Below are 22,930 nucleotides of genomic sequence, written 5' to 3' on the forward strand. Positions count from 1 at the left end.
TTGATAAACTCGAAGTAACCCTTTAACATGCAGAAAATTCCAAAAATCTTTTAGTTAAATTTTAATTCTCTTACCCATCTTTCCATTTCACTGTGAAGATGAGAAAAACAAATTTTTTTTTTGTAAATTTAAAGGCAGAATGTGCTAGAATGAAGAATTTTTCACTTCCCAGCTTTGGTTACAAGAAAGTAAACACTTCTGTCAGCACACATGTATGCAAGTAATAGGTTCTTTCGGTCATAGTATGTACAACAACAGAAAATGAGAGGGAAGAGAGCATATTCTACAAAATAGTTAATTGCCCAGGAAAAGAAAAGTCTGCAGGAGACAAAGTTCTTCACAAGCAGCCGTTTTCTTTGCCAATTAGTGAAATGAATTTGATGGTTATGAGGCAGGAGTAATGGGTTTTCACTGTGACTAGTTTCTAATGTGAGCAAGGGTTCTCTGCCTACCTAAAATTAAGCAAGGGTTCTTAATGAGCCAAGGGTTCTCTACCTACTTAAAATTAAGAAAATGAATAAAAGCAAGTTTTCAATAATCCCAAAAGGACTCAAAATGAACTTGTCCCAGCAGTTACCTTATATAGACTCTGTGACACAGTTCCCCTTCTGCAAAAATACTGAGTGTAGATCATTACTTTCCAACAGTCATGTACAGAGACCTACTTTATAACACTTCAGGGAAGTTAATGTACTAGATCTTGAAGTGCCTTTCTGGAACGTGAAGTAATCTGTAGTTTTCTTCTAGTAGCACTGTTAACTCTTGTATCGTTTTTAGGTCCATGGGGCCGATGCATGGGAGACGAATGTGGTCCAGGAGGCATTCAGACCCGCGCTGTGTGGTGTGCTCATGTGGAAGGATGGACAACATTGCATACAAACTGCAAGCAGGCCGAGAGACCCAGTAACCAGCAAAATTGTTTCAAAGTTTGTGACTGGCACAAAGAGTTATACGACTGGAGGCTGGGACCCTGGAATCACTGTCAGCCTGTGATTTCAAAAAGCCTGGAGAAACCCCTTGAGTGCGTTAAAGGGGAAGAAGGCATTCAGGTGCGAGAGATAATGTGCATCCAGAAAGAGAAAGACATCCCTGCGGAGGATATCATTTGTGAGTACTTCGAGCCCAAGCCTCTTCTGGAACAGGCCTGCCTCATCCCCTGCCAGCAAGATTGCATTGTGTCTGAGTTTTCTGCCTGGTCGGAATGCTCCAAGACTTGTGGCAGTGGGCTCCAGCACCGGACGCGTCACGTGGTGGCGCCCCCCCAGTTTGGAGGCTCAGGCTGTCCAAATCTGACTGAGTTTCAGGTGTGCCAGTCCGGTGCCTGTGAAGCTGAAGAGAGCATGTACAGCTTGCAGGTGGGGCCCTGGAGCACGTGCTCGATACCCCACTCGAGGCAAGTAAGACAAACAAGGAGACGTGGGAAGAATAAAGAACGGGGCAGGGGCCGAGGGAAAGGAGTGAAGGATCCGGAGGCCCGTGAACTGATCAAGAAAAAGAGAAATAGAAACAGACAGAACCGACAAGAGAACAAATATTGGGACATCCAGATTGGATACCAGACCAGAGAAGTTATGTGTACTAACAAGACGGGGAAAGCTGCTGATTTGAGGTAACATTTTATTACCATTAAATAAGCGTGTCTCTCTGTCAAGACCATGGGCTAGAGAGTACTTAAGACCTGCTGTACTAAGTCCTGGAATTCATATGTGTACACCTAGGACGAGCTACCCCCAAGTGGGACATTTTCCACTTGAAGATATTTAAGCTTTTGTGGTTTTCCTGAAGTTACCTCTGTCTTGTACATGTTTAGGCACTATACCACTAGAGGTTATTTAAATTTTCCTGTCAAAATCTAAAGCATGAGAGATTCTCCATAAGATGATATTGCTTCTTTAGGTCAGCAATGCTGTTTTCATCTATAATGGGGGAAAAAAAAATGTAGCGGGCTGGAGTTTGGGAATTTTCAATTCAGATACTTATTTTAGTAAGAATAAGGCACACTTATAATCTCCCCAAGTTTATAGCATGTTCAGAATTACCCTATAAACAAAATCTAAACAACCACCCAGGGAGCTATACTTAAGAATAGTTCCTTTTACATTTTATAAAATGGAATAACTCTCCCCAGAGAGGAAGAGGAGGGAAACCAGCAGAAAATAAGGTAAGTAGAGGTTATTTAATCATGAGTAGCTTACTTTAGAAAACATGTAATTAATTGACTGCATTGTCTAGACAGAAATTATTTGTCAAATTATCTCTGGGTAAATAATGACTATATTATGAAAGACTTCTCATGCATGATTTATTTCTTGTGAAAATATTCACTGAGGATTATCTAAAGGGTATGATGTTTTCTGGATATTCTAAATTTTGCTCTTGGATAAGCCAGACCATCTGGGAGGGGCTTATTTGGATCATTTGCATAATTGCTTCTTCTGAAATATTTATGCAGCTATGATTTGGACTGAACTGAGAGAAATTATGGCAACATCACTCAGAATTTTATATCATATTTATTGTAGAAATGACATTGGAAGTGTCATCTACTCCATTGCACAGTCTGTTCTCTTGATTAAAAACACATAAGATAAATTTCACTGAAGTTTCAACCCATGTGCTTCTGGTGAGCATCTGGATCATTTTCCTTCTGGCCCCTGGAAATCTTGTTATAGATCACATTTTCCCGTTTACCTTGGGAACATAAGTAGGACTGTGTGGCATGCGTGTTGTTTACTAATAGCCCCCACCGGCTTCATGTTCTTCTCACCCTCATTATTTTCTTTCATTCATTCTTGTCTAATGATTTTGCTATCTATGGATTTTGAAGGCTGACTGAAAGCCTTTTTGGAGCAGGATATAGTTTAAATAAGTGAGTAAACAAACAATTGATGTATCTGCCTAAGACAATTTCTCTCATCATACCATTGTTCTGGTCGCTATTTTTAGGATATTTGCTACTCCCTCTTTGTACATACACAATTGGATTTTCTTTCAGCCGTACAGTAATTTGCTCTCTCTCTGTTCTGAGGTCATCAATCCAACTCTTTTCCTGGTCTTGCTAAAGGCTGCTTCTCCTGCCTTCATTCCCCAGGTTCCCTGTAACTCCTTGAGAGAGAGAGAGAGGGAGAGGGAGAGGGAGAGAGAGAGAGAGAGTGTGTGTGTGTGTGTGTGTGTGTGTGTGTTCATCTCTGATTCTGTGTCATGAACATTTTAATTTCAATCCCTGTTTAATTCTTTTCTGACTGTCCTTTTCCTGGTGATTTTCTGATCTCTTTTCCTGAAGTATTACAGTTATATTAGTTACTTGGCTCCCACCATGTAATTGAATAAGCCTCCAAGGCAACTTGAGTTGTCTCCTGCTGTCGCTAGGTTAATATGCTGTAGACATTTAATTTCATGTTGACTATTCAATTAAAAGTATAATTAAGGTAGTAGCTACTACTGCATAGAGCCTGATATTTCCATCCAGTTATTTGTAAGCAAATAGATATAAAAATCTGTAGATCCTCTGCCGGGTGCTTATATTCCATTAGAAATACCATATCTATTCCAATAAAATGGTAGTTGCATGTATGTTATAACTTACTAAGGTATAAATTAAATATTATGTTAAACAAATTGCTTCTTAATATTTCTCTTATTTGACAATTATATATAAGAATAATATGAATAAATATATATGATTAAGAAAGTTAGTCTTAGTAAAGAAGATACAACAATTAGGTATTTTGCCTACATTTTTCTCAAACATTACACCATACCAGTGGAGCTTTTTAAAGTGAAGAATAGATGGATAACTCCAACAAAGAACAGGACCACAGGTGAAAGACTTGATGATTAAAGTGTTTCATCTTATATCAAATTCAGAAACAATTTTATTGTGTAAGAGGATAAAAAAGTCATTTAGTAAGGCTAAAACAGTCCTATTACAATAACTAAATGAATTTATATAAATAAACCTAAGAATCTTGGGGAAGCAGTTCATAGGGCAAATAAAAATAATTTTAGTAGAATTGCTGCTAGAACTTCAAAGCTAAGGATGATAGATTTCCCATGCTTTCTGCTTTCAAACAGACTAAAATCAGTAAGAATGAAAAACATGAATGAAAGTCCATCTTTTATGACAATAGGAAACAATCACAGTCCCAAACCACAATTGATAGAGAAGATTATAGATTAATTTTCAATCTATAAATTAAATAGATCTAATTGAGAGAGGAAAGTTAAAGGGGCATTATGTCTTTATACCTTTCGTGAGCACTCAAAATCTCTAAGAGTAGCCTGAAACTTCTGAGGGGCCAGGTTAATGGCATGTTTTATGATGGTATGGTCTGTGTTAGTGAAAGGGCTGCTGAAGCCTCCTTGTGTTCTGTTTGAAAGCAGAATGGCATAATAGACAGGACTGAGGGAAACTCACTATGCCATTATTGCCAAGAAAAGACTATTAGTTTGATGGACTGGGGGATTAAAATTTTGATGACCAGTGGAAGAGAATTCTAAATCATTATACACACCATGACACAGGGGGCTTCCCTGTGAACCAGTGATTTTCAGCTAGGCTTGAATAGAGTCTTACCCCAGGTGAAGAGTTGTTTTGAAAGTTTCAACAGACAGCTCTTCAAGAAACCAAACATATTAAAGAGAATATGGTCTTCTGAATCAATACCAGAAGTAATTTTAGTATTCAAAGAAGAGTCAAGAAAATAGAATTTTAAAAGTGATTTGACAGAGCTCAGAAAAGACAAGGAAGAGAATTATAAAACAAGTAAATAAATTCACATTACATGCAACAGTAATTGGAAAATATTCGGTGGTAAGAGGAGTCAGTGAGATGGAGAACAGTTTAAGAACATCAACTCCAATTTTTTGAAAAGATGATGGGTCTGGAAAGCAGATCACTATATAAAATTCTGGGATTCCTAAAGATAGGACCAGAAAAAGAACAGAAAAAAGAAAAAACAAGATAAAATAAAACCCCCAAAATATAATAGAAGACTTTCCTCAAGTTGGAAGACTTTAATCCACAGATTGAAATTGCACAGGGCCAATATTCTGGTAGAGGAGGCTGAAATAATGTCCTCATGGAAGACCTGATATAGAACAATGTTATAAAGAGAGACAAAGAGACACCAAACCAAAGACCAGGTTAGTACCCAGTTCTGAAACATTAGCAGCATTTCCTTTATAGTCAAAAATGAGACAGGACTGCACATTATCTTCACTGTTAACATTGATCTGTAAGTATTAGTCAATGTAGTTGAAAAGAGAAAGAAATGAAAATTGGAAAACAGGTGGAAATATTAAGATTTTTCCAGATGTTATAGAAAACTCAAGATATTCAATTGAAAATATATTATAAACAATAAAATACCTCAATAGGGTGGATGGACACAAAGATAATATCTCAAAATCAATATATTCCCTAGATGCAAACAACAATTAGCTAAACATAATGGGCACAAAAAATTAAAATATCCCATTTACAATAGTAAAAATTCTGTTAATAAACCTAATTATAAAATTTCTGCACATAATACCAGACTTTGAAAGTACAAAAGTAAATGTGTACCTGTCTAGAACATCTAATAAATATATCAATTGTCCCTACATTGTTACTATAAAATTAACAAGAGAAAAATAAGTAAAAGCCAGGAAAATTCTGAAAAATAAAAGTAGAGAGAAAAGACTAGTGTCACAAGATAATTAAATGCATTTTATTCTTTGAATAATAATAATTTTATGTTAGCACATGAATAATCAGATCAGAAAAGGGTCTAGAAAAAAGCTCCTCAAAACCCTGCAGTATGGTGCCAATGGTGAAGGAGCATTTCCAAGTTGGGAGAAAAGATATAATTTAATCAATTTCTTTTTGTTTGGAGGGCAATTGCTTTGCCACATAAAGAAGAAGAAGAAGAAGGAAGGGGAAAAAAGAATTGTATCCCTTTTTCAACTGTATACCCAAACAAAGTCCAGGTTCATTTAGTACTTAAAAATGTTTTCTTTTTAAATACTAGAAGAAAGTCTAGAAAGTTAAAGTCTCAAAATAAGGAAGGTATCTTTATGTGACCTATTAGGCCACAGAATGCAGAAAACATACAGGAAAAGATTCATCTATACGATTATATTTATTTGAATAAAGAAAATTTTGCTCAGGAAAAATGTTAACTAATTAAAATCCAAGTAGCAAATGAAGAAAAAATATTTGTGATATGTAAAATTGACAAAGAGCTAGTTTTCTTAATGCATAAAGAACTCCTACAAATCATTAGGGGAAGAGTCCAAAATCTAATACAAAAATCAGCAGAAGTTTAAGAGAATGAGAAGACAAGCCACACTGGGGAAAACATTTGCAAGACACATTTGATAAAGGGCTATTATCCAAAACATACAAAGAACTCTTAAAACTCAACAGTAAGAAAACAAACTACTGGATTAAAAAATGGACTAGAAACCTTAACAAATACCTCACCAAAGAAGATATACAGATGGCAGATGAAGCATATGAAAAGATGCTCCACATCATATGTCATCAAGTAGATGCAAATTAAAACAACAATATGATACCACTACACACCTATTAGAATGGCCAAAATCCAAAATAACGACAACACCAAAAGCTGGTGAAGATGTAGAGCAACAGGAACTCTCCTACATTGCTGGTGGGAATGCAGAATGGTACAGCCACTTTGGAAGACAGTTTGGCAGTTTCTTACAGAACTAAACATACTCTTACCATATGATCCAGCAATCTTGCTTCACCAAGAATTTACCCAAAGGAGCTGAAAACTTATGTCCACACAAAAATCTACACATGAATGTTTATAACAGCTTTATTCATAATTGCTAAAACTTAGAGGCAACCAAGATGTCCTTCAGTAGGTGAATGGATAAAGAAACTGTGTTACATTCAGACAATAGAATATTATTCATTGCTTAAAAAGAAATGAGCTATCAAGCCAAGAAAACACATGGAGGAAACTTAAATGCATATTACTAAGTGAAAGAAGCCAATCTGAAAAGACTGCATACTGCATGATTCCAACTATAATATATGGCATTGTGGAAATGGCAAACTATGGAGACAATAAGTAGATCTGTGTTGCCAGGGGTTAGATGGAAGGGAAGGATGAATAGGCAGGGCACAGAAGATTTTTAGCGCAGTGAAACTACTCCATATAATACTATGACGGTTGATATATGTCCAAACCCATAGAATGTACAACACCAAGCGTGAGTCATAATATAAACTATGGGCTTTGGGTGATAATGATGTGTCAGTGTTGGTTCATCAGTTGTAACAAATGTACCACTCTGGGGGATGATGGTAATGGGTGAGGCTATGCATGTGTCGAGGCAGAGGGTATATGGGAACTGTTTATATTTTCAACTCAATTTTGCTGTGAACTTAAAACTGCCCTAAAAAATAAAGTCTATTAAAATCAGCAAAGGACAGGATCAGGTCAGAGAAAATATGCTAATCTTCAATCATAATTAAGAAATATAAAACATTTAAAATCTCATTTTCACCTGTCAAATGAGCAAATAAAAATGTTTGATAGTGTATCAGGGATTACAGCCTCCGGGTTTGGTGATTCACTAAAAGGACTCAGAGGAATCAGCATATAGTTGCATTCATAGGTAAGATTTATTACAGTGAAAGGATGCAAAGCAAAATCAGCCAAGGAAAATGTGCATGGAGAAAAGATGAGAGGAAACCAGAAGCAAGCGTCCAGGGTTCTCTCCCTGAGGAGTTTCGCAGCCTATGCTTAACTCCTCCAGCAAAGAGCTGCAACAACATGGCCAGGCATTGTCTACTTGGGAAAGCTCACTAGAGACTCAGTGCCCCAAAGCTTTTATTGGCAGTTGATCACATAGGCACCCTCAACCTGGCATGTACAAAAATTCCAAACTCCCAGAGGGAAAGCAAGTATTCACCATAAATCACATTGTTTAGACAAACAAATTGGGCACAGAGAGCCACTTTATCATTTAGAGCAGTTTTATCATTTAGAGAAAATTTTATATCAATGTAGGGAACTGTTTACCAGGTAAGTTCCCAGATGCCAGCCAAAGGCCAATCCTGCAAACAGACCTTGTATGGGTAGAAGTCTGAGACTTGCTTGCTATTTTATCAACAATATTATTAAATATTAAAGAAATTGGGGAAAGAGTTGCTCTTATACAGTTTTGGTGGGGGCAAAAATAGGTACAAATATCTGAAAAATAATTTTATAATATGTATCAAAATTAAAAATACACGTTCCTTTGGCAGTGATTTTATTCCTGGAAATTTTTTCTAAAATATATCTGTGTAAATATGTGTACATCTCTCATTGTAGCATGATTTGTTACAGAAAAACAATCTAAATCCAACCAATCAAGGACTACTTAAATCATGGTGCTTCCACCTGTGGAATGCCATGTAGTTATTACCAAATGAGATATGTATCTCAGTCAATGCAGGCTGCTATAACAGAGTATCATAGACTAGGTGGCTTATAAACAACAGAAAAAATTTTTTTCTCACAGTTCTGGAGACTGAGAAGTCCAAGATCAAGGCATCAGCAAATCTGGTGTCTGGTAAGGGCCCTCTTCCAGGTTGCAGACTGCTCACTTCTCACTGTATCTTCTCATGGCAGAAAGAGGAGAAGAGAGCTCTCTCTAGGGTTCCTTTATAAGTGCACTAATCCCATTCATGAGAGCTCTACCCTCATGATTACCTCTGAAAGGTCCCACCTCCTAATAGCATCGCCCCGAGGGTTAAGGTTTTCAACATACGAATTTTGGGGGCACACACACATTCAGTCCATTGCAGTATGTGACTTCTAATTAAACATAAGGGAGTAAAGGTAGTTTTATTTTAATTCACTGCCTTGAAATTAGCCAGAAACACCAATAAAGGAAATAATCACTTCTGTTTACAGTTAAAAAAAAAGAAAGAGAGAAAGAAAGTATCCACATGAAAAATCCAGATCTAAAGGATGGAGGAATCTAGGACTTGAGGTGGGGAGATTCCTTTAAAGTAATTAGGACCCAATCCAGGAAGATCCATTCAAGAATCTTTTCCTTGGAATATCTCAGTCTTGGGAGGTGGGCGTGGACCATCCACAGAGGCAATGGGGAAAGTCCCTTAGGATCCAGTTCCTCACCCTAGAACCACAGGGGAAGTATAGCTGGAGGAACAGAAAATACCTCCCCTCATCTCTTGGCTGAGTTAAGTTGTCAAAAGTGAAGTGGAGAAGAAGGGGATATAGGAGGCAGATATTTCTAGATTGCAGCAAGCATAACTTTAAGGCTTGTAAGATCTAAGGCTTTGCTGTAAGCCACCCTCACATCTGGAAAGCTTTTAGCTGTCCCAGGTCCCCAATTCCTGAAATAAAGACCTGAGTATGCATTTCAAGGGAACATGTTTCAGGAAGAACTATGAAATCTGCTATATGTAATACAAGAAGTATTTAGTGGAAGTAGAGCCTACTTTTGAAAATACCTTCCTTTTGAACACCCATTGTTTTGTTGTATTGTCTGACAAAGGCAATTAGTTGTAATTATAAATCTAATGGAAGCATTGCCAAGAAGTGTGGAAAATTCAGCCCAGTAAATTCCTGAGGGAATAAGAATTAGAATTTAAAACAGATTTCTGTTGGCTAAGACAAAAAAAAAGTAGCTTTATCCAGCTTCCAGATAACTCCATAAATCAGACATTTTAGGCACAAATTCGTAAGGATAAAAAATAACTGGGTCCATGAATATAGTCAGCTCATCTTTGACAAAGAAGCAAAAGCAATACAATGGAGCAATGATAGTCTCTTCAACAAATGGTGCTGGAACAACTGAATATCCACGTGCAAAAAAAAGAATCTAGATATAGACCTTACACCCTTCACAAAAATTAACTCAGCCTCCAGCAACCAAGATGTCCTTCAGTAGGTGAATGGATAAAGAAACTGTGTTTACCTTCAGACAATGAAATATTATTCAGTGCTAAAAAGAAATAAACTATCAAGCCATGAAAACACATGGAGGAGGCTTAAATGCATATTAGAAAGTGAAAGAAGCCAATCTGAAAAGGCTACATACTGTGTGATTCCAACTACATACGTGAGATTCTGGAAAAGGCAAAACTATGGAGACAATAAAAAGATCAGTGTTGCCAGGGATCAAATGGGAGGAAGAGATGAATAGGGAAGGTTTTTAGGGCAGTGAAAGTACTGTGTATGATATTATAATGATGGATATATGCAATTGTACTTTCATTCAAACTCAGAATGCACAACCCCAGGAGTGAACCATAATGTAAACTGTGGACTTTGAGTGATTATGATGTGTCAAAGTAGGTTCATCCTTGGTAAAAAATGTACCTTTCTAGTGAGTAATGTTGGTAATGGGAGAGGCTGTGCATGTGTGAGGGCAGGGAGTATATGGAAAATCTCTGTGCCTTCCTCTCAATTTTGTTGTAAAACTAAAACTGCTCTGAAATAAATCATCTTTTTAAAAAACTGGGTAATACATGAAGAGGAAAATAATCTAGTAACTCCTAGAAATACTGACAAATTGGAGTACTTTTCTCTTATTTTGTTATCAATTTTCTTTTTCTTTTTTTAGTCTCTATATAAATTCAACCTTAGCATTTCAAATAGTAATGAATCATGCTCAAGTGACTTTCTGATTTTTTTTCCTAAACTCATGCTTTTTTGACATACCCTCTAAACTTCAAACTTAAATCTGTTGAATAGGAAGTTGTATTTTTTTCTCAACACAGTCTCTCTCTTTATACCTGATTCCTATTTTACTCTAGGATACTTGTTGTTCACTACTTCATCCTTCTCTTTTAGGCTTGCTCTCTAGAATGGTCATATAAAAGTTCAATGTAAAGCCACTGGCTTTACAACAGTCTGAAAATTTCACTCAGTCAACAAGAGGGGAATTTAAGTAATGGATAATTATGAGAAATAAGTACTCAGTAAGAGTAGGGAAACCTGTGCACTCATGGCTCCACAAAATTGAACAAGTCATTTAAACTTTCTGGGACTCAGTTTTTTTTCACCCATAAACCATATGTGTGTGTGGCAGTGGGCAGTGATGAGCGAAAGAAGGAGGGATCTTAAAAATTCTCCAAAGGCCTTCCAAGTTTTGTGATTCCAATGAACCTTGAACCAAAACCATACCTAAAATTGTCATATATATAAAAAGTCATATATATTTTTCTTGGCAGAAAGTTAATTTTCAACGTGTTCCACAAATCAGTTCATTGTGAAACATGGAAATGAATGTATATGCAGTGCCTGTAGAATAAGACAGCTCTCCTGGTCTTGAAAGTAACTGCAAGATTTTTCCTCAGTTGATGTGCTGCATGGTTCCTGAGGGCCCATTCCCAGGATACAACTGTGAATCAGTGAAACTGCAAATCTTATCCTGACCTTACCGAAAAGAAGGGAGTAAATTGCCCACTTCTTAAAGTAATATTGACTAGTTTTAGGTTATTCAGAATCCATTTATAAAATTACTACTTCTCATGCATAAATAGCAGGCTTTTAGATTAAAAACTTTCTGTAATATCCCCAGTGTCGATTTGCCTGCCAGATACTCACCAGCATTTCTCAGGAGCTTGCCTCAGCTGCTTTCTGGCCACATCTGACTAAAGAAGTAGTCAATATGTCCACATTCTTTTGTAGATAATATATGGCTAACCAGAAAACCTTTACTTTTCTCAACATGTAGAACTAACTGGGCATATATTATATTTACCCTTAGAGAGTCACTCGCAGACCTTCCAGATCCTGCTTATGTGCCTGGAGGCTGATCTGTGAGCAGCACATTAATAAGCCTTCCCAGTTCTCTTCTTCCTGGTTGGGCTCTACCCACGGGAGGCAGCAGCAGTCTATCAGAAGGTGGGAAGAGAGGGGTGTTGGGCTATTCATTCTGTCTTCCGGGGTCAGCAGTGCCTGAGTTCCTCTAACAAAAGGCTTCAGCCCCTGCCCAGCAGCGCTCTCCTACTGCTCTGCATCTAGCTCAGTGCTGCTAAAATCCTTTTCTTGGTCCCTTTGTCACCTTGGGGTGATAAATTTCCCATAGTAGCTAGCCCCAGAGCTCTTCACCATCCCTTGGCGATGTAACACTGCCCTTGCTGTTGCTGTTGTTAATAATCCTTTTATTAAACTCTTCTGAATTAACCCATGTGAGTTTGTAATTTGTTCTCTGCTAACCTTGACATATACTAGAGTACAATGTTAGAGCCAGAGAACTACTACTGTGTCATTGCTGGTTTACTTATTAACTTAGTCTTTATTTACTCCCTTTCAACTAAGACAGTGCCTAGCCTCCAATAAATGTTTGTCAAAGGATTAAAATTGAAGAGAGTGTTTGGTCTTGGAACTTGAGCCTTTTAGTGAATAATATGGTGTCAAGTAAGGCCAATGGGAAAATGGAAATTTCTGTAGATTCTGAAGAAAGTAACCAAAGTATGTAAATAACTCAAGAGAGATAAGTCATATTCAACTAAGAGAATATAGAATATATAGAATGTAGAGTATAGATATTAGACCATTCAGGTGACATCACTTAGAATATATTTCAATATTATTGTGCCTGGTTAACACCAAACAATTGCTGTTGCATAATTAGATAAAGTATATTTTCTGTAGAACATAGAAAATGTACCATTCCTAATATTGTAAACGTATTCCAATAGTTTCTGAGCATTAGCTTATTTAGCTTAATCTTTAGTCCATTTATTAGCATTTTTAGTTATACTGTAAGCATATTATTTCTGTTTTTACATCTTGAAGCCACTAAGCTACTTAGTCATAACTATCAATTAGTTGGTGTTGATGACAGCAAACTAAAAGGCTAATATTGTCAATACCCACCTATAAACTTATATCAAATTAAAAAATATCAGTGTGACCCTCAGAGTCACTTCCCACATCCTAAGGTACCACTGTCCCATCATGCCTAGGATATCTTCACCTCTCCTACATCTGTCTCTTTTGCCTCCCAGTAGTATTTTTGGTTTAAATGATGATCCTATCATGGGACAATTAAAAGGAAGTTCTTAGGTAGCTTTTAAAATATGTTTAACTTACAAGAAAGCATTTAGGGCCGGGGCTAACCTTAAGCCACAGTGTAGATATCAATGCCTAATGTTCCTTCACATAAACTTTAAAGTCCATTCCAACCGCCTCATTTTTTCCTCAGAGCTTTATTAATATCTCCCATTTGACTGTTCTAAGTTTAGCTTTTTTCCTTGAGCTGGTGTGAGAGCATGTTTCCTTGAGAAACTTCCTTGAGCGGACACTTCCTTAAGCAGCCTGGCCACTGTCTGGGCAGTGACCTTGCATCTCCTTGGCAGCAATTTTGATCTCATCCATTGTTCTGTTTTATTTGCTGGAATTCTACCAGCTTTATATGGGTAGTACTGAATCTCTGTCTGACTGGAACATAACAAGAAGAATTTCAATGGGAGGAAATACTTACAAAAGGAAAAAAAATCTACGTGGGATAAGGATTTTAATAAATCATTAATGCATTATTTGTATAACCTAATTAAGAATATGCTCACTCTTAGAATCTACTAATACATTGTGTTACTAACTTCATGTGTTTTGTCTTCTTTCTTCCTTAAAATTGTTGCTTATATATTGGGCATTATTTTAGGCCTCTTCTCACACTTTCACCTTGCTGTGTTCTTTATTGTTCTAATTTTGTATCATTTTATTTTAAGTCGATTATCCAGTTTTTTTCCCCCAATTTTTTTGACGGATTTTTTTCTCTATTTAGCATAGATATGTGGTTATTGATACTACATTTTAAAAGAATGTGATCATGGAAAATTTGTTTGGGTAGTATTTACCAGGATAGCAGTTGAATTGTAAATGAACAAAATAACTGTGCTGTGCTTAATACAAGAAGCCATTGTACTTTGAAGATCTTGGAATGTTGGTACAGTCATGTACAGTGTAGAGAGCTGGAACAAACAAAGCATGTTTTTGATTAAAAAAATCAATTTTGACTGATACATTTTGGATTTTATATAGGGTTTCACAAAGTTTATCAAAAATGCCGTTCTCTGGCAGGTTCATGTCTATCAGGGATCCTGTATAGTAAAATTTAAAAAGAAATAGGTGAATTAAATTATGGTAGACATTGTATAGTTTCAGCTCTGTGCAAAGCATTGTTCCTGCACTTGATATCTTTAATTCTATGCATGAGAAACAAGGAGAAAAAAAAGTGAAAAAAATAAGTAAAATTACTTTAAATTACTCTAACTCCATGTAGACCCAGAAAGTTTTTGTCCTTTATGAGTTGTATAATATATAGTTCATAGTTGGTAACAATACTTGATGGAAGGATAAATCTAAGATAAAATGACTAAAGTTTTCAAGAGAAAGCTGCATCTGTATTGACTAGAATAATTTGATAAGGCAACAGAATTTGACCAAGTTCCCCAAAATGGATTGTATTTACCTACGTGTGGTGTGATGGGAAAAGTGAGCATTCCAAGTCAAACATACTTTTTTAAAAAATCTCAGAATTGAGAATGAGCAGGTTATTTGTAGAGGACAGCGAAGATAGTAAAGCAAAGAAATTTGAAGGTTTTTCCAGTAAGCAGGGACAGAATTATGTTCACAAGCAGAAATGGCACGCAGAATGAATTGGAGGGCCCAGATTTTAGAGTATGGGCAGCCAGGGCTTAGGTCATGTTTATAATCCAAGAATGGGGTGAGGAATACCTGAATCAAGGTATCAGTGCTGGGAATATTTAGTTCAAACAGACAATACAGAATCAATTTAGGAGGAAATTCAATCTTGGCAATTTCCATTGAAAAGTTTGACTGTATCTTTGATCTCTGCTTGCTATGAGCCTCTAATTTCTGCAACTGTGACCAATAAATGACAAAACGCTAGGATAGTTGGGTTAGCTAAAATGGAACACTGGCAAGTAGTAGAAACAGAAAGAAAAGAAGTTGCCTTTCCTATTTTGGTGGTCAGCTATTTCATGCTCCTCAACTAATATATAGACTTTAAACTGGCCATTTTATTTGGGGTCCCACTTACATAATAGATCATAGCCAAGGATGCTGTGGGATGATGCCAGAGCACTGAAGCTGATCCCTGACTGTCCCTGTGGATAAATTTTCATGATGATGATAACTAAGGTTTTCTTCTGCTCTTTGTTAAACATGTCCACGTATATCACTTTTGAGCCTTATAATTATGTGTGCTAGCCAAACTCTACACTCCCCAGGCTTTACCCTTTCAAAAAAGAAAAGAAAGGGATGTGAAAGAGGTTTCTTTTTAATAATTGCTTCATTCTACTCACTCCCCACCACCAAGTCTGCCCAAGTCTGCGAAGGGGTGTGGCTTAGCCTTTTTCTTCTAGATTATGAATAAGGAAGAAGGACTCCTAATCAAGGCATAGTAGATTAGTGGGGGGATGGGAATAGGGCCCAACTAGCAGGAGGCAAGAGAGGCTCCCAAGGCACAAAACTTAAGGGTTCACTCACTCCCAGGGAACTGCCGGTGCCTCCTTCAGTTTTGCTTCATAGGCCCTTAGCCTGACTTAGCCTCACCCTGGGTGAGAAGAGCAGAGAGTTGGCCGATGGTCTGAGGACTCACCTGTCCTCTCTTCCAAAGGCTGTTCATCATCTGCATCTATTTATTTATTCAGCAAATATTTAATAAGTCCCTATTATATGTTTAATATTTAATTTGAAAAATAAGTTTTTATAGCACTGACCTTGATTATCTCTACCTTCTAACTTAGACGTTCCAGGAATCTGTCAGTATTTTAGGGAGGTGCAAGGAACTGTGAAGTTTGAACAGGCGTATAATTATGAATTACTTTTTCTTTGAGCCAAAGTGTCTCCCTCTGTGGAAGTCCCTTTGACTCTATTTTTTATTTGTACCTTTATTCTCTTCTATATTTAAGTAGATATATTATCTAAAGCCTTTCTAAGCAGTACCCATGCAATGGCATTTTTGAGACTTTCATTACTCAGTCTAAATTCCATCTGGCTTTTATGTTGCTCCTCTATGGTTACTGGTTATTTAACCTAACAAATTCATATAATGTATTCATAATAATACATGGCTCTTCACTTTGTTATTAGAAAGGAATAATGAGGGGAACAATGTTAGGTGTTCAGACAGACTAATAAGAGAGAGAAGTCAAGACAGATGAGTCTTTGGTGGCCCTTTTAAAGATACCACCTTTCTCTTTTGGTTAGTTTGAGAAGAGGATGTAGTGTCCCCATCTGCTAGGTGCTTAGAAACTTAACTCGTATTAGACACTCAAGGAATAGTTTCATGGAAAAAAAAGAAATCATTTTATGCAACTGATGTAATTGACAGAACACCAGCGTCAAACTTAGACTGTCTGGATTTAAGTCAGAATCCTACCATTTATTTTTTAATTCCAAAATGGGGATAACATTCCTGCATTATATATGTGTTAGGATTTTTGTGAGGATATAAAAAAAAACTACATGTGTAAAATTGCTGTGTAAATTGGCGTGACTGAGCAAAATGTGAATTTTTATTTATAGTGAAGTATGGCTTTAAAATAATTAGATGGTAAAGATCATTGAAAACAAAAAAAGAAAAGAACACAGCCCTTTCCTTCTTAGGTTCATGAAATCCCTTTCAGAAGGGCAGAGTTGCATTACATAAGAGGAAAAAAATCGATATCTAATGATTTTGCAAAGTAAAATAAACACCTTTTTTACATCTTTGTATCTTTAATATGATAGGATAAGACCAATATTAATATGGTAATATTTACTTTGTAAATATACACATTTTACTGTGAAAATGTTTTTCTGCTAAGCTCACAGAATCTTGGGTTCCACTCACACAATACAGAAGAACTATTTTAAATTCTAGAAGGATCCAGAATATCATTAGTAAGATATTATCTTTAGCTACATCCTACTAAGCATAAAATAAAACTATTTTTTGTAAAAGTTGTACTATTATGGATAGTTATACTATAAAGGATATTAAAGATCATCTTTATATGACTTGTGATATTCAACAAATGTTATATAAATCTGTGATAGCTAATGTCATTGACTATTTTGATATTCAAATAAATCAGAGATTTCCCTGAAGAATTACTGCATCACAGATTTCCACTGAAAAATCATTTATTGACTTAACATTTCTTAACTATTTCATCCTTAATTGTTTCCTAGCTTATAAGACAGTACATTCAACATAAAACTAGATGTAAAGAGACTTCATTTATATATTTGTATCGTTAAATGTCAGGGGTTAATGTCTACAGCAACCCCTCCATAGAGACAGAATTCTGTGACTTAGTTCAGAACAATGTGGGGTTTTCTACACAATACAAGTAAATCAAGAAAAGAAAAGTAAGATAAAACAAATCTGCAATTAAATAATTAAAATATGAAAATGAGGATTGTGTTGGAAATTGTAAAGAAATTGTTACTAAAGGGATGTCATAATTAGAATCATATAAAGTTTATATCTTGGCAGAAAGAAAGGAAGGGGTAATAAAGAGCTATAAGAAATCAATGGAAGGGTTGAAGTGAATCGAAGCTAGTTTTAATTGACTTTGTCATGATTTGGATGATGCAGTGTTGAGTGAAACACATAATGGATCATGTCATGTAATGTTAATTTTGACAACTGTAAATCAGACTAGGAAACACTGTGAAATCATCATGAATGATGCATATGCTCTGCTGTGGCATCTTAATTTTAGACTTGCAAATTTGATTTCTGGAACTGTTTGCATTTGAACAACCAAAGCAGAGTGTTGTGAAATAAATCAATTTGAAAAGAAAATATTCCCTAATGTGATTTGTGGAGTTTCTTGGTAAGAGTACACTGGTGACATACTTTTGCATAGCTTCATTCTCTCTCATACTTTCATTATGAAGCTGACAGTCTAGAGCCCAGGGGAGCCAGAGGAACAAGTGAAGCTGAGAATAGGTTGGAAGTAGGGGCAGGGGTTGGGAGTAGGTCCTATTTTGTTGATATGGTCAGAGCTGTATAATCCATAGTGAGCGTTTATTGCTTGCCAGGGACATTTGCTGAGAATGGGTGATGGAAAAGTACAGGTTGAATGAACAGTAATGATGAAAAAGGTCTAGTTCTATCTTCCTGAGCCTAAATGAAGTGCCTCAGTTGTGCTAGATTAATTTGCTTTTGATAATAAGAACATGTTTTATATCATTCATATGCAGTATTTTGTCAAGTAGAATGTGAACTACTTGAGACTGTCTCTTGATTCTTGTTCCCTATCCCTCTACTGTGAGAGGACTTTGAGGAGGTGCTCAGCGCTTGACAGCTATCAAAGGATGAGGGGGTGTAATCATTAACACCTAGTAAATGCAACCCCTGAAACTGCATCCATTGTTCTGCATGGATCGTCTCTACTAGAAATGACCACATTGGCAACGTCAGTTTTAAAAGTTAGAATTTCAGATATGTCTTATACCTGTAATCTCCTTACATGCATTGCATTTATTATTTCATTAGTATACAAATGCATGATAGTACTTCTATATGTAAATTAAATACATTAATCTAGGACAGTAACCTTAATACCATAGGTATATCATTGATATAAAAAAAAAAAATTCTGGTAAATTTTGTCCAGAAACTTTTTAAAAGGGAAGATGGGTAAAAAGAACATTTTAGACTTCTAAAAAATGCTAAAGAAAAATTGCTAATAGTACAACATACTTCAGTAAAAGAAAATGATTGTTGAGCACTTATTGGAATTACAACTTTAAGGTATGTGTAGAAGAAGAAAGGTATGAAGAAAAATAGAATTGTTAATTACTTAGATAACTAGTTTTTATTGAGAAAAATCATCACGTAACTGATCATATGTTTGTCAACCCCATGGTTTGCTTTTACCAACTTACTCTCTGGATTTGAGAGAGAAGTAAACTGGATGTTCAGAAAGTGTTGCACCGGACTAGAACCTCGCTCTAGGTTAGAGGTGAGTACTACCTGATAGGGGTGTGCAGTGTCAGCAGTTTTCACTTATACAAAGACAGAAATGATGTGATTTTGGCACAAATAGAATATTATAAAGTTGTCACATTATTCTAGGAAGAGAACAGAGTTAAATATTAATTATACAATCAGAAATTCATAAATATTTAAACTGACTCACAAATTAGGATCACTTGATACTCATATTTCCTTGTGCCTTTCTCCATATCCCCTACGGTCTTGAAAGTACAAAGATTGTAAAGAATAAAATTGTTCTCTACTCGTATGGCTATTTTAATTTAAAAGTCTAGATAAAGCACACAAATCATATCAAAATTTATCTTTGAATCTTAGTTGTTAATGCCTAGATATGGTGGCAAAAATCATAGTTTAATCACTTATGAGCATTTGTTGCAGTTGTCAATATTATAAAATTACATTGAAATTTACGTCTCAAAGCTTTGAAAATCCAGTACATTTCAGTAACAGTAAATGGAACCAGTTTCTTTTTGTTTCTTATTTGCTTATCATGTTTCCTTGCTGTGTGCCTTCTAGCTCATAAATATTACATAATGTAATTATTTTTAAAAAATTAGTTTTATTACTCTTCATGCACAATGGAAACGAACTTATTTTTCTGTTTATGTAAATATTATTATCTTTAAACTGAGAACAATATATTAAAATATAAAGAAAAAGTAAAAGCCACCTAGAATCTAACCACCCTGAAATAACCACCATTAATGTTTTGGTGCCTATGCATCACATTATGTATCTATAGTGTATCATGTAATTTTACATAAATTTATTGTTATTCCCTTTCTTGAATCATATTAACACATCAAGCACATCCCGTTCCCCCATGAAGTGTTATGTTAACAAGCTATATTCATATGAACCTGCACATATTGATTATACATATGCATGCAAATGCACAGCTAACTTATTTTGCTCATTTTTTAAAAATAGATCATATTGTACACATTTTTCTGTGTTCTATTTTTTGCTAAATAAAACCTCACAGAAACCCTTCCAATTTATACAGAATAGTTCTAATCCATTGTTTTTAAATTCTTAAGTTCCCTGTTGATGGGGTTAACTTTATTTCTGGTTTATCACTACCAGGAACCAGCCTGCAATAAATATCCTCATATATATTTCCATGTGAATTGGTATTTTTATTTATATAGGGCATATTCCCAGGTGTAGTATTGCTGGGTCAAATTTTATTCTAAAAGATATTTCTAGATGCTTTCTGAAAAGGTGGTAACATCTAACATTTGCATTCCCAGTGTTTGAGGTTACTCTTTTCCTCTCATTCCTCTAAACAAAAGCTCTAAATTATTGCCAGTCTCATGCCTATCAAGTGACATAGCATTATTATTTGAATTTTCATTTCCCTGGGTAGCAAACCTGAGCATTTTATCATTCGCATATGGACTTCTGAGTTTCCTCTTCTGTGCATCTGTGTATATAATAAACAAAAGATATGTATTTTTTCTCTTTTATGTGTTTTGTTCTTATCAGTTTATAGTAACTCATGTTATTTTATGGTAACTAAGTCTTCATAATATTCATTAAATTTTTTTCAAATTCACGAATCTGCTGACTAGCACAAAGTTTAAATTTTTAAAACATCAGATATGTATTTTTTTTCTTTTACAGCTTCTACATTTTCAGTTGAGGTTAAGGTGGCCTTCCTAGTTATGGGTTACACATTTAGTCTCCTAGATTTTCTTGTAAGACATATTGTGTTGTTTTAATTTTAAATTTACATTATTTCTCTCTGGACTTTATTTTGTGTATGTACGTGAAAGATAGGGCTTCCTTTTTAAAATTTTCTTTCCTCTGGACATCTGGCTTTGCTGGCACCATTTTAAAAGGTCCTATCTTCCTCATTTACTTGACCTATCAATACCTCAGATTTTTCAGATTCTAATTCTGGATTCTCTATACTATATGACTGATATGTTTTTCTTCTCCTGTTCAATAGCATGTACATTTTTCTCTAGGGAATATATAATGTATTTTCCCATATTTGGAATGGCAAGTGTGCTCCTTCCTACTTCTTTTTAATGATTTTCTAGCTATTCTAACACTGAGGTCTTTATATCTAATTACAGGACAAACCATGTTGTGATTTTAACTGGAATAATTTATATTTGAATATAATTATAAACTACCAGCAAGACTATATTATGGTTTTCTGTATCTTCTGCTCTTGTATTGTGTATCATCTTTTAAAATAATACATTATAATTTTTATATCAATTTTGAATATTTCTGGCTGTCTTTATTCCTAAATATTTTATAGATGATTTTTTTCTTGCTAATATAAATAGAATTTTTTTAATATTTCCATGTCTAGGTGCTTATTACAAGGGTAAAGCTATTGATTTTTATGTCTTTTTAACTTATAGCCATCCACATTGCCAATTCTTTTTTTAATTCCAAAAATGTTTTATTAGAGTCTCTTATGTTTTCATAGTATACAGTGGTAGCATTAACAAAAGAAATTTCTCTCTCATCTTTTCCAGTGTTTATGTCAGTTGTTTCATTTGCATGATGTTTTTGCTTGGGTGAACAAAGCAGTTTCAACTATAACAGTGATCAATAAAAATTTGTTCCCTGGGGGCTTTATTTAAGTTCACTGAAATAATTATTTTTAATTATTTAGTACAGAAGAAGAAAATATGTGAACTAAATCAAGGCATTAACTAGTAATATGGTATTTCAGTTCTCTTCAGAAGTTCTGCAAATAGGAAACCTCAAATTTATTCTGTGCTTTAGATTGAAATTAGTATACTATAATAAAAATAATTAGAGATGAAAAGCCTTGTAACATTGACTGTGTTACACAGTCTGTGTAAATTGAATCCTGTCTAAGGAAGTGCACAGTGTTACTAGTTAAGAGTTCATGTTCCAGTAATTCCCACTGGAGCCCGGAGCTGGCAGTGAGACCTATGGTCTTCAAATACAGTAATACGCGTTCTACCTCTTTGATTGCTAATTGAAGACAGACTCTTGATAATGGCAGTTTTCAATTAAATCTAGTTCTTAAATAGCCTATTACTTAAAGAAGAGTAGTTAAGTATTGAAACAAAACATTGTGGTTAATTTACCTTTATCCTAGTTCACTTCCGAATTAGACCAGACATTAACATCTAACAAAAGGTAAGTTTAATGTAACAACGAAGGAATTGGTGATTGTTGATAATCTATGATAAATAGAATGCTAAGTAGTGTGAACTTTTTTTTTTTTTAATTTTTTTTTTTTAAACTTTGGGTTTATTTATTTATTTATTTTTATGGCTGTGTTGAGTCTTCCTTTCTGAGCGAGGGCTTTCTCTAGTTGCGGCAAGTGGGGGCCACTCTTCATCGCGGTGCGCGGACCTCTCACTATCGCGGCCTCTCTTGTTGCGGAGCACAGGCTCCAGACGCGCAGGCTCAGCAATTGTGGCTCACCGGCCCAGCCGCTCCGAGGCATGTGGGATCCTCCCAGACCAGGGCTCGAACCCGTAGCTTCTGCATTGGCAGGCAGACCCCCAACCACTGCGCCACCAGGGAAGCCCAGTAATGTGAACTTTTAATGTCATTTGCCAACCATAAAAGTGTTAGAAATTTATTTCAGGTCTCTTTTAGCATTCATATAATGTAGTTATAATCTGTCTACTTCCAATAAGGATTTGGGGGTGGTTTACAATAATAAAGCAAAATGAATTAACGAATGAATGATATATACATATATACATATGTAAATGCAATTAGTGAAAGAGGAAGGGAAGGAAGATATTATATGAAGTTTTAAAATCACGTTTGTAGGTTAGCTATAGCAATTGGAAACAGAAGTTAGATCCTTATACCTGGGCAACTAGTAGAAAGAAATGAAGCATGATTCTTATTTAATATGTGTCTGTACGTGTGTGTGTTGTGTGTATACTGGTTTCCTCTGTCAGCT

The 22,930-nt window shown here is 35.5% G+C and overlaps 1 protein-coding gene across 1 annotated transcript in view; it reads left to right on the forward strand.

Annotated features, from left to right (window-relative positions):
- The window catches only part of THSD7A (thrombospondin type 1 domain containing 7A), a 460,930-nt gene that overhangs the window by 193,584 nt on the left and 244,416 nt on the right, over nucleotides 1–22,930 (forward strand). Inside the window, exon 2 of the mRNA XM_082398710.1 lies at nucleotides 778–1,609. Coding sequence (XP_082254836.1) covers nucleotides 778–1,609 — 832 coding nt within the window. The remainder of the gene's footprint in view (nucleotides 1–777; nucleotides 1,610–22,930) is intronic.

The sequence above is a fragment of the Balaenoptera borealis genome (genome assembly GCF_965194805.1).
Source record: "Balaenoptera borealis genome assembly, chromosome: 7".
Lineage (NCBI taxonomy): Eukaryota > Metazoa > Chordata > Mammalia > Artiodactyla > Balaenopteridae > Balaenoptera > Balaenoptera borealis.